Source organism: Diabrotica undecimpunctata, chromosome 2, assembly GCF_040954645.1.
Source record: "Diabrotica undecimpunctata isolate CICGRU chromosome 2, icDiaUnde3, whole genome shotgun sequence".
Lineage (NCBI taxonomy): Eukaryota > Metazoa > Arthropoda > Insecta > Coleoptera > Chrysomelidae > Diabrotica > Diabrotica undecimpunctata.
Window position 1 is genome coordinate 160,512,996 of NC_092804.1, and position 18,123 is coordinate 160,531,118.

General features: G+C 32.7%; 1 protein-coding gene across 1 annotated transcript in view; it reads left to right on the top strand.

The window, feature by feature from the left end:
- The first annotated feature begins 209 nt into the window (after positions 1 to 209).
- Positions 210 to 18,123, top strand: part of LOC140433972 (uncharacterized) — a 151,964-nt gene continuing 134,050 nt past the window's right edge. The window contains exons 1-5 of the mRNA XM_072521942.1: positions 210 to 379; positions 3,488 to 3,749; positions 6,383 to 6,582; positions 7,743 to 7,938; positions 15,412 to 15,511. Coding sequence (XP_072378043.1) covers positions 211 to 379; positions 3,488 to 3,749; positions 6,383 to 6,582; positions 7,743 to 7,938; positions 15,412 to 15,511 — 927 coding nt within the window. The 5' untranslated portion in view covers position 210. The remainder of the gene's footprint in view (positions 380 to 3,487; positions 3,750 to 6,382; positions 6,583 to 7,742; positions 7,939 to 15,411; positions 15,512 to 18,123) is intronic.

Here is an 18,123-nt window from a genome sequence, read left to right on the forward strand (position 1 = left end):
ATAAATATATATATGTATATATATATATATATATATTTAATATAATATAATATTAAATATATATACAAAAGGAACGTTTTTATTCTCGAGAGAGAAAGAGGGAAAATATATCTTCTGTCTCTCTCTTGTTTTGATCAGAACTAATCTCTTTTATTTTATCAGTGGTAGATGGTTTTAGCTAATGCAGGAAATTTATTCCAGGACTGAATAATGAAGGAAATAAAAGATCATGCAAATAAGCATAGGAGCGTCGAATTTAACTTTAAAGATATTGTCAAATATAACGTTACCGCTCTTTATGGTTTTGCCTTTATGATACCAGATATGACAGGGCTTATGAGCTATTTTTTATTTGGGTTAAGATTTCTGCTTTATGTAGGTATGTATATATTACATTTTTATAATAAAAGAAATTTAGAAAAAACTGGATATATCTGTATTTTAGTCATATGTTTATAAAAAGAAAGTAATTAATAATCAAAAAAAAATATAATTAATAAAAAAATAATCAGGTTGTAATGATGATTGAATTACCAACAAGTCCAAAGCTCTGGGATGGAAATGTGAATATTTCAATATTGTTACATTATACTATCAGTCTTATAGAATCCTGCAGAACAACCTGTTTGAACTCAGTTTGAAAAAAAACCACAAAAAAAAATTGGGGCCTACAAGGTTGGGGGTTTGGGTGTTGGGCTGGCTACCAATCACCGGTAAGAAATTTAAAATTGTTTCCGGTCCAGATACGCAAATGTATTCTCTTGCCATTGCTATTTAACCGTTAACTGGTATGGCAAGAAAAATATATATATAAGGTATGGCGGGGTCATATTTTACCTTTGGATTTTTTTGTGTAAATAAACAAAAAATTAAGCAAATTATAATAAAAAAGTATTATATTAATGAATATAACACTGCATGAACCAAAAAATTCTATATTACTTACTGCTATAAAGAAACATATGGGGTTGACTTAAAAAACCACTCCAAGTAAAAATCTCAAAAAATAACGATTCAACAAGCTCTAGTGAAGAAAACCAGTTGTCACCAGTTACATTGCGATTGGAATTTACTATTGGTGCAGTGAGCGAAAGAACATTTAGTGTTGGTATGGATAGCTTTTTTGGATTAGGTATTGCATCTTGTTTTCCAGTATAAACAAAGGCATTGATTAGATAATGAGTACGGGCGTCACACAGGCACAATATTTTGAGTCCGTATTTTTCAGGCTTACTCTTTATATACATTCTAAATTTACATTTTCCACGGAAACCGCCGAGCATTTCATCCACTGTTACGTATTCTTCACACGAATAATTAGTTTGACAGTTATTTACAAAATGATGAAAAATTTCAGCAATTGGTGCCAGCCTGTCTCCATTTACAATACGCTGCTCTCTAGTTTACGGATCGTCAAATCTCAAAGATGTCAGTAAAAAACTAAACCTTTTTGCTGTCATTACGGAACGGAATATATCATGACCAGTACCATTAGTTGCAAAGAGAGAATTTATATCTTCATTGTTTGATTTAAACACGCCTGCCAAATACAGAAGACAAAAAAATGCTAACATTTCAATTTTGTCAACATGGTTTATTGTACTGTATCCTAAAGCGTTATCTCCATAATTGGTTTGCAAACTGGTTATTTTTTCGTTGGTTCTATTCCAACTAACAGTTGGAATCCTTCAGCAGGAATTATAGGTTTGTTTATTCGTGCTGGTCCAGCAAGTCCTGGTACATGTGACACGATATTTGTTGCACGAGTTCGGCTCGACGCAGGAGCTTGCTTTGACCATTTTTTTCTATTTCTCCCATAATAGTAACTTTGCTGTTCGTTATCACTACTGTCATCCTCACTATTCGATTCGGTACCTAAGATTTAATCGTTATTATTTCCAGTGTCACTTTCATCATCAGCTTCAGAGTCAGTATCATGCTCACTAACAATTGTCTCTGCATCAGATATATCGAAATCGCTGTCACCAATCTGTTCAGCTATGTCTTCTAACTCCTGTTGTGTCAAGGGTCTCGTTCTGACACTTGAATTAGCCATAATCATTTAAAACCAAATCACTGACAATTGGCCTTTTCAAGGTATGGCGGGGTCAATTTTGACACTATCGACGTCTAAAACTCAACAAAGTACAAAGTCAACTGCAGCGAGTACGTTCAAGTAATGTACTCAACGCCACAGACATTAATAACCATTTTTTGGGGTCTAAAATGACCCCGCCATACCAGTTAGGGGTTAATTTATGCTGTGAGTATATTTTCCGTAAAGCGTTGGCGTTGGAAATTGAGTCAGCTGAAACAGCGTTAAATGGAGTTCTCGTCAACATCGGATGTGCTGACGATATATCTATAGACCACCTTGAGACCTCCAGAGACTCTTTTATCTATCTATGGTTAATAGGACGCATGGTTTACATATCAATATTAGGATATCCAGACGGATGGTCATTTCACAAAAAATTAACAGCAATTAAAGGGTTTATTTCAAAAACAATCAATTTTAATTTTATTGAATTTTTAACGGTTGGTACTATCTGATGGGAAATTACCATTAACACTTGTCAAAAACGTATCGTGACAAAAACCGCAGTAGTTTTAAAATTAAAACAAGTTCTAAAAACGCTATTTTAGCATAAACAACCAATATCAATATATATTTTGTTAGTAATAACCATTTGATAGTTTTTCTCAGCTTTCCTATATGTAATCGTTTTCTAATATTTCATTCCTAGCGATCTTCTCTGATATTCTTTTTCTGTATAATTATCCCGTGGATTCCGTATTTAGTCCTTCGACTTTGATTATTGTTTCTGTTGGTGCTTCTCTCTTGGGTCTAAAGTATTTAATGATGATTCTTATTTTACATAATACTAGGCTATGGTCGCTACCTACATCTGCTGAGTCGATTATTTTCGATGGATGTATTTTTTTGTCGATTATAACAGAATCTATCATAGATCTTTGTCCACGGGTATTATTAAATGTATGTTTGTGTTGGTTTTTGTGGTCAAAAAATGTGTTGTTTATTCTAAGTTCGTTCATAACAATCCTGGTAGGATAAAATACGTATAAGCAAATATACAGAGGCACTATACGTGAAATTAAATCAAAACTGTCTTCTCTATATCTTTATTTACTACTTTTGAGTACAAAAAACCAGTTCACCGAAGGTGCTTGCTTAAATAAATAGATATCTTGTGAAATGCAATTTTCGATACCCCATTTCGTTCCTTTTATTGTCTATTTTTCCTTGCAATTTATAGAAGGCACAGATTTAAGCAAAAAATCTGCGGCTTATTGTCAGATGTCGTTGTAGCGTCTTTATTAAAGTTATTTTATTATTACTTCTCTTAACGGAAGTGATCCTGTTAGGACGAAATACGTATAAGCGAACATACAAAGGTAGTATACGTGAAGTCAAATCTTAACTATCTTTCTTTATTAATTTATTTTGTTTTTTACTCTGTTACAGTTTGTGTTTATATTTGCCAACTTTCAAGCGAAGCCATTAATTTATTTAGTATAAAAGGAAGTGTATCTGAAATGGCATCAGCATCTTTTCTGTGTTTGACACATATGGTACAAGTGGTCAAAGTCTTTTATTTGTATAGATATATTGGAAGAATAAAAATACTTATTAATTCAATTAATTGTAAAGAATTTCAACCGAAGTCAGATTTCCAACGAGAAACTTTAAAATCTTACATTAAAATGGCGAGATTTATTACATTAAGGTAAATATAAATTTGAACAATATTTTATAATTTTGTAATAGCTTAAGAAACAAAAAGAGAAACAGAAAAAAAGTACCAAATAATTGCTTACTATTTTACTGTTGTTTATTGTGTTGGGATATGGGCCCCCTACCTGGAGAAGTAACATAACAACTTAGAATCAAATAAACGTACAAGACAAATGTATACAGACAAATGTTGGGGCTATTATAACAAGACAGAAAAAAAAACTCATGAAAAACTGCGAAAACAGAACAAAAACCGCTATCGAAACCACTTTAAAACTAAAATGATAATGGATTTGATACAACGAAATGTAAGATAGCACCAATAGATTATACGTTAAAGACAATGTATTATAAAGAGGTGCAGCATAATAAAGACCATTGAGTTAATTGTTGGTTAAATCTAAAACTTAGTATGTTAACAAACTACTGACTGTATAATGACAAAATTGCATTGTACATAAATAGAAATGCCTACATAAACCATATTTTTAAAACATGTTAGACATACAAGAAAATAAAAAGTACATAACAATACTTTAAAGGGTATATTAAGAAAATTTCAGTTTATGTCAATCTACTTTAGTAGACAACAAAAAAAATAAGAATAACGTACAGTAAATTATGGTTGTTTTCACTAAAAACTTTTATTGTAGTTTATACGAGTCCATTTGATGACGATTGTAGACTCATTAGTTTAATGAGCCATGCCGTTAAAATACTGTTGCATATTCTTCTAAACCGAATTAACAACAAGTGCGAAGAAATAATTAGTCAAGAGCAGTTCGGGTTCCGGAGATGCCTTGGAACTAGAGAAGCACTATTTTCTATGCAAACACTCCTTCAACGATATTGGGAGGTAAGAAAACCCGTATATATGTGCTTCATTGATTTTGAAAAGGCATTTGATCGCGTTCAGCATACCAGACTAATTACCGCCTTGCAGAGCATCCAACTAGATGAGAAAGACATCAAACTTATTGCCAAACTTTACTGGAACCAAACAGCCATTATTAATACCAACAACAGAGAATCAAAGCCAATCAGTATTGAACGAGGCGTAAGACAAAGCTGTATACTATCTCCCATCCTCTTTAACTTGTATTCTGAGAATCTATTTAGGGAAGCTTTAAAAGATCAAAAAGGAATTATCATAGGAGGAGAAATAATTAACAATATACGGTACGCCGACGATACTGTGATTCAAGCTGAAAACATCGACGATCTGCAGGAGCTAATCAATAGAGTTGACATGGAATGCACAAATTGGGGACTGTCGATAAATATCGATAAAACTAAATACATGGTGACCAGTAAAGTGAATATCGGCGCAACCCAACTGATATTAAACCAACAACCGCTGCAGAGAGTTCAGATATTCAAATACCTTGGATGTTGGATTACCCAAAATCTAGATCCATCCTTCAAAATTCGATGTAGAATTGAACAGGCAAGAAACTCATTTCAAAAATTCAAGCCTCTATTATCCAATAACTCAATAAATTTGGAAATCCGTGAAAAGTTTACAAGATGTTACGTGTGGTCTGTACTTTTGTATGGATGTGAAATTTGGACTTTAAACGCCGATATCATGAATAAAATAAAATCGAGGCGTTTGAGATGTGGTTGTATCGAAGGATACTAAAAATTCCATGGACTAGCAGAACTAGAAACGAAGAAGTTCTTTGAAGAATGGGACATCAACGAACTCTATTAAATATTATTAAGAGGCGTAAACTAGAATATCTTGGACATATAATCAGAGGACCAAGATATGAGTTCCTTCGGCTAATTTTCAACGGTAAAATCGAAGGAAAGAAATGGATAGGACGGAAGAAACTCTCTTGGTTGAGGAATTTGCGGCAGTGGACAGGTTTGACAGCGGACCAATTGCTACACGTAGCGCAAGACCGAGATCAGTATAAAAATATTATATGCATGGTAGTCGCCGACGTTCCGTAGGGATATGGCACTCTAAGAAGAAGACGATTTGATGACGAATACTTTTCAGAGGTTCGATATCTAAGGCTGCCATAGGAAACCATGCAATTGAGATACATGGGATCAGCTCCAAATTTGATTATCTTACTAACAAAAAATAAACCAGATTACGAATACCACAATATAGCTTTCTTAGAAATAAAACACAAGCCCCTCCCAAAAAACTCACATATTGACAAAGGTGTCCTTAAGCAAGTCACAGATGTAAACCACAAAATTAGAATTGACCCAGCCTCCCAACCCGACCATTAAAACAAAGAATCGTTAAAGAAATCGTTAAAGGAAACAAACATTTAGATTACGCTTATTCTCTTCCAGAGTTTTTAAAGCAAATTAAATCCCAAAGTCCTTATAAGGTTTTTATGATATGCAGAGTGGACAATAAAATTCTACATAGTAAATTATAGAATTAAATAAACCACTTTTTCTGTAAGATGAATAGCTATAAGATATGAAGAAAGAATAATTCGATCGAACCTTTTAAAGTCTTTTTAGTATGAAAACTGAACAGATTAGTTTTAAAGTAAGTGTTACACAATTAGATTTAGAAATAACTTAGATATTAGTTGTATAGTTCAAACTTTCATTAGTACTATTTTTATTTATATGTGTAATTTCTTTTTCTAGTTTTTGGGGTGCTTGTCTTTGCACCTGCAGTTTTTGGGCAATATATCCATTCACTTTAGAAGAGCTGCAACTTCCTTTAGCAGGATGGTTTCCCTTCGATACTACGAAAAGTCCAAATTTTGAGATAGCTTATGTATTTCAAATTTATACTGCAACACTGAATGGAATTTCTAATATCAGTATTGATACTTTGATGTCAAGTAAGTAACAACTGGAGGATTCAGTCAGTCGGTGTAAGTCAAAAAATACACAAAATGAAGTGTTTGTATAAAATTTACGAACACTTCTAATAGTGAAAGATATACGGTATATTAAAAAATAACCAAGAAATTTATACTTGCTCCATTCATTGAAATTTTCGAAAACAGATTGGTATATATACTACAAAACTTTTTTTTGAATTTATTCAATTACATTGACTGACCTCAAGTCATAAAACCTTATTATATTTATTAAAAATGACCAATTTTTTAAGTCGCGTCCAAGTGGTAGTTATTAGCGATGGATCTGTACAATATACATATTTTAGAAATATATGCTTTCACTTTTTTTCCAAGTTTGACTCCGCGTTGAATAATTTTTGGTTTTAACTAAAACCACTGTTTTGACGACGTTTTGGTAAGGTCACACTTGATATTGCCAAGTCAGATCGTAACGTTTGTTGCTGCTTGAAGTAAAATGTCTCTTCCGGTCGAAACGATTTCTTATATAGAGTATCTTGGCGAGCTTTTCTCGAACGATTCTTAACAGCGCTTCTCTCGAACGATTCTTAACAGCGCTTTCTGTGATTGGCCCTGTAAGTGTATAGGTAGATGAGAACTCGAAATCGTCGGTCTTGATGTCTGGTTTATTTTGGTCTTCTTCAATCATATTTTCTATGTTATTGGATGCCATTGAGCATTATCTCTTTGGTTTAGACTGCTGGGATTTTTTTCTATTTCTACCGATTCTATGATTTTACGCTTTCTTTTAATTTCATTATGAGCTAGCTAGAATTGGTTCAAGTTTATTGTAATACACGCAGTCTATTCGATACGTGTGCTCCAGTTATCTTTTGGGAACAAATATTTATTGCAATATATTAATTTCAACACTTTTAATAATTTTGAATTACTGTATTTATCTCAGTATTTGTATGATAGTCCTTTATTAATTTATAAGTCTATACGGCCTACTAGTTTCGTTTTCTTTTAAACCCCACTTTTCTATATATTTTTTATTTTTTATTTCTCTAAAAGTCTCCTAAAATAATTCTATTCGACTTCTAAACCCTATTTTATATAAAACACTGCTGACAAATCTCTGACAATAAAATTTAATAGAAAAATAAAGTTTCATAATATTTTTTTCGCTATTTCAGGTTTAATAATGGTAATATGTGCCCAACTAAACATCCTTAACGATTCCTTGAGAAATATACGCCTATTTGCAGAGGCGGAACTGGATCAGGCTGGCTTCACGAACGTAGCTGATAGAGATGAAATATCGCCTCGATTACAGTATACAATGAACAGAAAATTAGTAGAATGTATTGTTCATCACAGATGCATTCTAGAGTAAGCGAATAGATTTTCCACCATAATGCCGCATTTCCTCGCAAAATTATTGCATGCTACATGAAACCCTTTTTGGGGATAGGTCAACTTCCGGGTCAATTAAGGGTTCGAATTATGTCGTAAAGCTATTTATTTAGCTAATCTTTCAATTATTGCAGGGAATCGATAAAACCAAAACCGGGCATTTGTAAGTCAGAAATTGATTTATGATTAAATTTTCTGGCGACAAAATGAAATATTGAGTTATATTCGTAAAATACTCAAGTCGAGTTTATAGAAAAGATTAAAATAATTCTAAAACTACTTTATTGTGATATGTTTAATACAGATATCGTTTTTTGGATGGGATTAAACTACAATGAATTGCTATTAGAACTACATTTTTTATTTTGTTTTGATTTCCAATCAGAAGATTGTTTTGAAAAAATTCTGAAATAAAAATTGTGAAAATGTAAATTTTAATAGATATTAATAAAAAAAATACTGGCATCACAACACAAAAACCCATCTAAATCATGATGGAAAGTTCATTTTTGACTTGGTAGATCTTTGCAACATCTGAAAAATCTATAATTTATTGCATATTTAAGATCATATAATAGCCAGAAACAAGACAATTGGGAGTCCTGGTAAGGGCAATGTGCATTAGGGTGGAGCGCTGTTATATGGAGAAAAATAAAATAGCGATTTTCACAAACGCGGGGTGCGGAATCGATGCTACTGTGGAACAGTATTCGAAAAGTTCATTGTCATTTCCACTCTGACATCTGCCCCAACGTGATATAAAATTTTGAAAGTTATAAAAAAAAATTAATGCGCGGGGTGCGGTATCAATCCGGTCCTAGGATATGAAACGAAAACTTCATTAACACTTCTTGCTATCTCCATCAGAATATCTGCCCCGGTGCTACTAAAATTGATCTATTTTGAATTTTGGGCCAGCCCCCTACCTAACGGAGATACCAACCAGTTATTACCTGTCACAGAAGTCGACCTTTACTCTCCCACTCTATTTCAATTTTAAGTAGGTAGTAGGTACATCTTTTGTATTCACTCTTCAGTACTGTTTCGATAATCGGTTGGTTTAGTATCGTTTTCTATAGCATCAAGCTCAATCGTCAAAGTTTAGTGTTGCGACACATTTTGTGTAAATTCAGTTACTATAATTAGATTACAACTATGGCATTACTCCGGAGTGAAGTAACTTGTCCAATATTTGGTTCCGGTAGTGAGCTCCCTAAAAATGTGTTACCTACGTTTAAAGTTATGATGAAGCTGTTTATATTCGTAACTCAAAGCTATAAAAAACAGTATAACAACTGTGTGCGGAAAACCAGTGAAATTGTGACGGAAAGATTAGAGGAGATGTGGCGCAGAGCTTCAATACCCATCGTAGAACACAAAATAATATTAGCCAGAGTTATAGCTTACCACTATAAGTAAAGAACATTATTAAAACCATATAAAGGCAGGAAGGACGAAGTTGGTTACAAAGAGAAGCTGTTTAAGTTTGGTGAGGATAGCAAGAAATTGTTTGATATTGCTACTTGCAAATGTTTGGAGTTCACAGATTGCAGCTGTCCTAGAAACCGAAAAATTTCAATACCAGAACGAAATTTCTTAATCGACCAACAAACTGGCCGTAAAATGATTATTGGTAGTTTAGATCGTGAAGCGACAAAAAAAAATGAGGTGAATTTACATAGATTACACCAACAAAAGCAACGTGAAGAACAAAGAGCCTTGCAAATAGATGTGGAATCCATTTCTAGTACTTCCAAATCACCTACAACTTCAAAGATACGACTGAATGTTCAACAGTCAGATACATTAAAGAAAAACGGTGACATTGAGGACTTCCAATCGCAATCAATTATTTCCACTTCTTCACTCACTATGACTGATGTCACATATCCAGTTGTTGCCAGAACATTGGATTGTTATGGGGTTTCAGATTGTGCTGGAGCTGCAATAATTTCTGCAGCTTTCCAAGACATTGGTCTCATTACTGAAAATGATTCATCACGGGTTATAGACAGAAGTAGAGTTCGACGAGCTCGTTCTAAAGCTAGGGCTACATTGACAGGTGAACCTACAATTTTTGGTGCTATCATCGGATTATTTTACGATGGTAGAAAAGATAAAACGTTAATACACAAAGATGGTCGTAGAAGAGTGATTCAGGAGGAGCATATTACCATATTGAAAGAACCGGACTCTGAATACCTAGGCCATATTTCTTTGAAAACTATAGACGCCAAAACGATTTGCAACTGTATTCTGACATTCTTTTCCTCCAAGTCCATCGATGCAAATCAAATAATGGCTATTGGTTGTGATGGGACTGCCGTGAACACAGGAATCAAAGGTGGCGTTATTCGTTTATTGAAAATCAAGTTTTAACGTCCCCTCCAATGGCTCGTATGCCAACTACAAGCTAATGAACTGCCATTGCGTCACCTTTTTCAACATTTAGATGGCACTACAAGTGGACCAAAAGGTTTCACAGGTCCCATTGGCAAGACAGTTACTAACTGTGAAGTGTTATTTGTTGTTTCGTTTGATGCAATTAAATGTGCGATACCCGATATTACCAAATCGACAAAAGATTTAAGCACCGATCAACTGTATCTACTACAAATATGTCAGTATATCAATAGTGGACATTGTGATGAAAACTTTGCGAAAAAAAATCCTGGTAAACTAGTTCACTCTAGATAGTTGACAATGGCGAACCGGATATTGAGATTATATGTCTCAAGTGAAACTCAGTCAGAAAACCTAATTATACTAAGCACATTTATTTTAACAGTCTATGCTTCTATGTGGTCCAGGATCAAGACTGAGCCAATGTATATTTTTGGTACCAAACATTTATATGATACGATAAAACTGTCGCGCTATTTGCCAAACCATTTGAAGAATATTATTGACCCAGTCATACAGAGAAATGCATTCTTTGGACATTCAGAGAATTTACTACTAGGAATGTTAGCCGACAACAGACAGTACGTCAGAGAACTTGCACTCCGCAGAATATTGAAGATCAGAGAGACATCAAACATCGGAGCCTTGCGTATTTTCCAAGTACCTACTTTAAATATGGATGCTTATAATTATATCGATATGATAGATTGGAAAACCAAGACAGAACCTCCACTAACAAAGAGTATCAGTACCGAAATAATATCTCAGGCCATCATAGAGCCACAGCTTGTCAAAAATGAAATCCTGAAGAATAATATTAGAAAAATTCCGTGTCACACACAATCCACTGAAAGGTGTGTCAAATTAGTTACAGAAGCAAGTGCTGCCATCTGTGGACCACAGAGGAGAGATGGATTTATTAAGAATAAGCTGAAATCATGCCTTTTGATGCCTAAATTTGATAGTAAGAAAGACTATCATTCATAATGATTTTTTGTTATTCTTGAATTTGTAAGCATATTTTTTTTATTTTGTATTAACTATTTTTTCTTTTTTTCTTCGTATTATTTTTAATCCTAATAGCTCAAATAAATGAATAAAAAACATTATCCTTGACTCTGTCGAATTAAAAAATTTTTTACAAAATTCCAAACTTTCAATCACATTGGGGCACTTTTCAGACTGAAAATACAAAAAAATATCATTTAAGTTTCTCATTCAAAAATGGAAGACGCATCAATTCCGCACCCCGCAAAAATAAAATTCGAAAAAATAAATTTGCGCTCCACCCTAATGTGCATGAATGTTCCTAAAATATTTGCTCTTAATCCTTTTAGGTTTTCATCAAACATTAGTAAATTTACTAATGTTTTTATTTTAAGAATGATTTCCGAAGTGGAAATTGAAACGTCAATAAACGTACTTTAACCTTTAATTTTGGCTTAATCCATTTAAACAGTAATTAATCAAAGAACCCCTACAGTAGACACAAGAAAACTTAAAGAACCTAAAGTAAAAGAATGCCTCGAACATAAACTGCAAGTGAACTGCAGTAAATTAAACACAAACACCAATGATATTGACGAGTACTGGGATCGACTAAAACATTGTCTACTGGAACCCTGTAAGGAAATACTAAAGACTTTCTTAAGGAGAAAAGAAGAATGGAGATACGATGACGAGATACTTAATATGATGGAACAACGGAATCAATTTAAAAACAAAGACAATACTAAATACAGAGAGATAAACCACGAGATTAGGAAGATGATAAACCAAGCAAAAGAAAAATACTTTGAAGAGAAATGTAAAGAGATCGAAGAGCTTCAAAATAAATATGATGGAATAAAGGTAAATGGAGTTCCCATTAAGAACATTAGATATGCGGAAGACACTGTGATCTAAGCCGAAAATATTGAAGATCTTTAGAGACTGGTGACCAGAATAGCGGAGTATGGAAAAGAGTACGGTCTAACAATGAACGTCAAGAAGACGAAATTTATGAAAATATCGAAAACTCAAAGCAATAACGAGAATTTTCTAATAAACAGAACCAACGTCAAACAAGTGGACAAATATGCACATCTGGGAACAATGATTAACTCCACAAATGATTACATTCAGGAGATCAAAAGCAGAATAGAAAAGACATGAAAAAACTGGAATTATTCGAGCTGTGGGTGCATGGTGTTTATATCGTTTAAGTTGTTTACTAACTTTGGTTTCCAATAGCAACTTGATCCAATGCTTCCTACCAATAATACTTTTAAAACTAAAATTCGAAAACTTTAGGGGCATCCGTTATTTTAAATGAAAATAAAATAGCAGAAAACTCAATATGGCTTCATGAAAGAGGTAGTTACGAGAGATGTCGTTTTAGATCGAACTATTGAATCGACAGCAATAAGACCAACTCAGAAATACTTTTTTGTACTTCATACAAAAACACATTTTTTAGAATAGAAAATCTGGTAGATAACTATAGTCTTTAAAAAAAGCATTTGCTAAACAGCTTAAATTCTGCTTCAGCTTATCAAAAACCTGATTACCAGAAGATATAAATATTAAAAAGGCGTGAGATCGGTATACATTCTTTCACTCAGGACAGACTCGGACAGACATAAAAGAAGCATCATAAAGATCGGACGTCTACGTTGGATAGGCCATGATGAACAAATGTTGGAGACTGAAACACCAAAACATATAATGAGGCGAACACCAGTAGGAAGAAGGTCCAAGGAAAGACCCAAACTTAGATACATGGAGCAAGTGGAAAAAGATCTGAAAACATTTAAGATTACCAACTGAAAAAACACAAAGCAAGGAGCAGAACAGAATGGCGGGAAATCCTAGAACAAGCCAGGACCCAGAAAGGGTTGTCGAGCTACTGATGATGATGATAAAAGAAGCATCAGATAGGATTTAAATCAAAAAAAGGACTAAAAACAACATAAACTAAAGTTTGCGTGCATATTTCCGTAATCTTAAAAATGTATTACAACTTATATGTCAAGATAAAGTCAGAGAGATGTAATATTTTATTACGTAACTATTATGGATATTTTTTATTGAATAACAATTTAGAATATTCGGTTCATCACCAAATCCAAAAGTTGATTATGAGACCTCTAACAGATTGAAAATTTAATTATCCACCTTATAAAAAACACTTGATAGATTAGTATATGTACAACTGTAATAAATTGGATAGCCTTACCAAAACCTGACTGGAAGATGGCTACTCACCTAAAACAAGAAAAATTTTATATTGGTAAATACAGTCAATATAAGATCAGATCTTAATTTTTAAACTATTATTTTTCAAATATTAATAAAATAATTAATGAAATCTGATTACAATCTGATTTTACTGTCTGCGTTATAATATAATGTAATTTGGTTTACCTACTCTATTTTATAGGATGATTCTATTTTATCTTAACTTACATAAGTTTAGAAAACATTGGGGATATTATATTTTTCCTGTTTATAATATATTGCTCTTTGGTAAAAGCCTAGACACAAAAATGTGCATTAAGTAGATTATGCCGCTAGTACGCTGTATTCAAAATTACACGCCAGCGCTATAATATTGTTTGTTGTAAACAGCTTAAGTTTTATGAAACAATATCGTAAGTAGAAAAAGGAGATTTTTATCGAAATAATGTACTAAACTTCAAAAGAATGGCTGAACTCGTAATTAATAAGTATATATATTATATACATATATATATATATATATATATATATATATATATATATTTATACTAAGGTACACTCGAAGAGTGGTGGGTTTTTCGGTCAAAGTGGAGAAATAAAAGACAAAGAAGGTGGCTACTTCATCTATTTATTGAAGACGTTACAATAAAAGTGTGTTACCTTACAAAGATATGTAGCAGTCAATGATGTTAAAAATATGAAAAAGCTTACGAAACTGGACATTTAGAGTTAAAGTTGTATAAAACAATTAATTGAAACTAGGTATAGTTTGCAATTTAACAAAATTAGCACAGCAACAGAAATGTGATAAACATACATGTATATAAAAAAGTTATTATAAAAACTTAAGTAAAAAACATTAAGGTTTATTTTAAAGTGTAAAGAACTAGAAAGATCATAAGAATGCACTTCCAACAATTTATTTAATCAATTTAATCTAATTGATGAATTGATGATGAATCTAAGTGATTTCAAAATTAATCATTTCAGCATACCCCTGCACCATCAGACACAAATTTAAAATATATTCTTGTATCTTGTATTCTTGTATTAGTCCAAGTGTCTGATGATTCAGGGATATGCTGAAATGATTTATAATACTTTATTGATACCGATTCGAGCAAATAACAGTTGTCCTGTGTCGTTTTAACTGACAAGAACCACGTGTTCAAGTCGACGAAAGAAACATGATGCTCTTTAAGTATTAAAATCTTTATCCATTTTCATCGATCTAGGGTTGCATTAGAATTTAAATTTTTAAACATGTAAAACCATATACATATTGATGTCACCGCTACTATTTTAGTGTTAGCTTCAAGTACAAAAAGAAGGCACTGAGGATGATCTGAACTAGATCGAAAACGTTTCTTTATGCACCTGTAAATTTTAGTTTTTGTAAATGTTTATACCAAGATTTAAATTTGAAGTGTTTTACTTCTGTATAAGTTTTTAAATATTTTATATTTCACATGTCAGATAATTTTAATTTATTTTATGTGTGAGTTTATTTGTTCAAATTTACTTCTTAGGTGAAGCTAGAATTTTAAACTAAACTAACATAAAACTTAAATTATTTTGTCATTTGTATTGATTAGATAACTAAAACGCCATAAATACAATAGATGCCTTACTTTAGTTACCAAAAATTTATTTTATGGTTCAGAAGATAAAAATGGGGACAGCAGTCGGGCACTATACATTTCCGATAAACAATACTGCCATTTATTATTAATTATGATGAAAACAAGTAATTTATTATTGCCTGCAGTCATCTTTTAACAACAAATATTATTGATTAGTATTATAGTCCAAATGCCTTTGTTTTAGGTTCTCAACGGAATTTCAAGCTTTGTTTGCCAACAGCATATTGGGGCAATTTATTGTCAGTGGTATTATTATATGCGTCACTTTGTTTGAAATGGCGATGGTAAGTAATTTGGACAATAAAATATATTATTAAAAACTAAAGTTTTATGATTTACTCTATATTCTGTGTAATATGTTTATTATTATATTAATTATTATCAAAATTATTTGTTATTAGGTTATATCATTTCAGAATTAGCATACCTAGCCTTTATATTGTAGCCAGCAGTTTATTAATGGTTTTTTATTATAAGAATGTCAAATGCTGCCAAATGTCAAAAGAATGTCAAATTGTTTTGTGTGTTTTTTTTGTTATACAGTCCATCTAATTTACTTACCGTTGCACGTCATTATCATTGACAGAGATCGAAGTTGACATAGTTGCCAAAGTATAAAAAAATGCTGAATCCATTTTAAATCAAATAGGTCACATAATTATTGCAAAAGTGAACTGAATATAACAAAACAAATTAATATTTAGTTTAAATAAATAGAAACAAAACAAGACTTAAAAAAATAATCTTGTTAAAAACAATTTGAGCCGCTTGTATGTCGTATAAAGATGTAAAATGGAATACATAGATATTTATTTTATTTTATGTAAAATGTAAAATAAAAAGTGTGAACACCGCAACTGTCAAATAGGTGTTACCAATTTATGCCAAAATATCACCTTCGTTCGATTACAGTTACAGTGTGTTCCGAACAAATGTTCTTCATAAAAACGTTTTATAATGCATTTATACAAATTAAATGAAACATATTATTATGTATTTCTATAAGTTAACATTAATCTTCTTCTTCTTAACATGCCATACACCAAAGTGCGTAGGCGACTATCTCATTACTAGAATTCTGTTCTTGGCGGCGTGACACAGCTCGCCTGTATTGTGTATTCCTGTCCATTCTTTAATATTTCTTAACCAGAATAATTGTTTGCGGCCGGCTCCTCTCCTACCTTCGATCTTCCCTTGTAGGATTAACTGTGGTATTTCATATTTTGCTCCTCTCAATATGTGCCCAAGGTAACCAATCTTGCGTTTTTTAATTAATTCAAAGAGTTCTCTTTCAACGCCGGCTCTCTTAAGGACGTCATCGTTTCGAACTCTATCCACCCAAGGTATGCGCATCATTCTTCTTAATGACCACATTTCAAATGCTTCAAGTTTGTTGATAGATGTTTCTTTCAAAGTCCACGTTTTGCATGCCATAAAGCAAGATGGACCATATGTAGCACTTGACCATTCTGTAGCGTATTTCGTATAGCGTATTAACATTAATAGAGATCTTTAAATATTATTTCTACGCGTATATAATAAAATATGTCTAGTGGCTGTAATGCCAGTGTACTCGGCAAAGTGATTCTAAAAAAGAACACACCTACCGCCTAAATATTTCATGGTATCATGTGACCTCACGGGCTATGATGCGGATGACGTGGAACGGTAAGTAAATTAGATGAAGTATAAGTTTGTGTAAACTGTATCGTAATTAAGATTATGAAACGTAAACATTGGATTTCTATTTTGTGTATTGTGTGTTGCATATGTATTGTATATAAGATTCCAGGTGATTTTTTTTGGCCTTTTATTACTGTGCTCTTGGTCGTATATTCTTGCTGTTGACTGTTACTTTTAGTATTGGCAACCAAATCCTGCTACATTCTGCTGATGGGTTGGCTACACATTTTTCTTTGTTAAGTAGGATGAGTGCTGTTTCCATGACATTTCTCTTTTACATGTCTGGTTCTTTCTAATTTATTGGTACTTCATTTCATTGTGGTCTGCGTTCGTTGTCGCAGACATATTTGCATATCTATGATATATCGAAGTCTTTGTTATTAATGTAAGTTTCATGCTAATTAATCCTAGGGTTATTTTCGTCATACAGTTACACACATTTTTGTTCTCGAAACCCTTTATAATAAGTGGTTAAGTTAAAAGTTATTCCAATTCACCTTTTTCCTTTATTGGTTCTATGATAATCCTATTTTGAATATAATATAATATAACTGAATATAATAAACCACTAGCTTTAATATTTGTCGACTATGAAAAGGCATTCGACACCGTTAATCAACAAAAAATGTTGGAAGCCTTGACAGAATGCCGAATTGACTATCGGTATATAAATATAATTAAACACATATACCAAAACGCAACAGCCAGTATTAGAGTGGGTGATCGTCAAACCCAGAAATTCCCGATACAACGTGGAGTACGCCAGGGGGACACCATATCGCCAAAACTGTTCACTACGCTTTTGGAATATATATGTAAAAGGGCAAAACTGACCGACAAGGGCCTAAACATAAACGGAGAAAAGCTTAGCCATCTAAGGTTTGCAGATGATATTGTACTAATAGCTGATAGGATAGATGAGGCCAAAGAACTTTTAAATCAGCTCTACCTTTCCTCACTAGAAGGGGGATTGAAAATAAATATATCTAAAACCCAGATGATGACAAATCTTGTAGTCAGCGAAGATATATGCGTAGGAACAAGATCCATAGACCAGGTAATGGCCTATAAATACCTAGGTCATGAGATCCGCATAGGAAAAGATAACCAAACCGTTGAGCTTCTCCGTCGTATAAGACTTGGGCAGCCTTTGGCAAGCTGAACCATATTTTCAAGTCGTCTGATATACCAATATGCCTTAAAAGAAAAACGT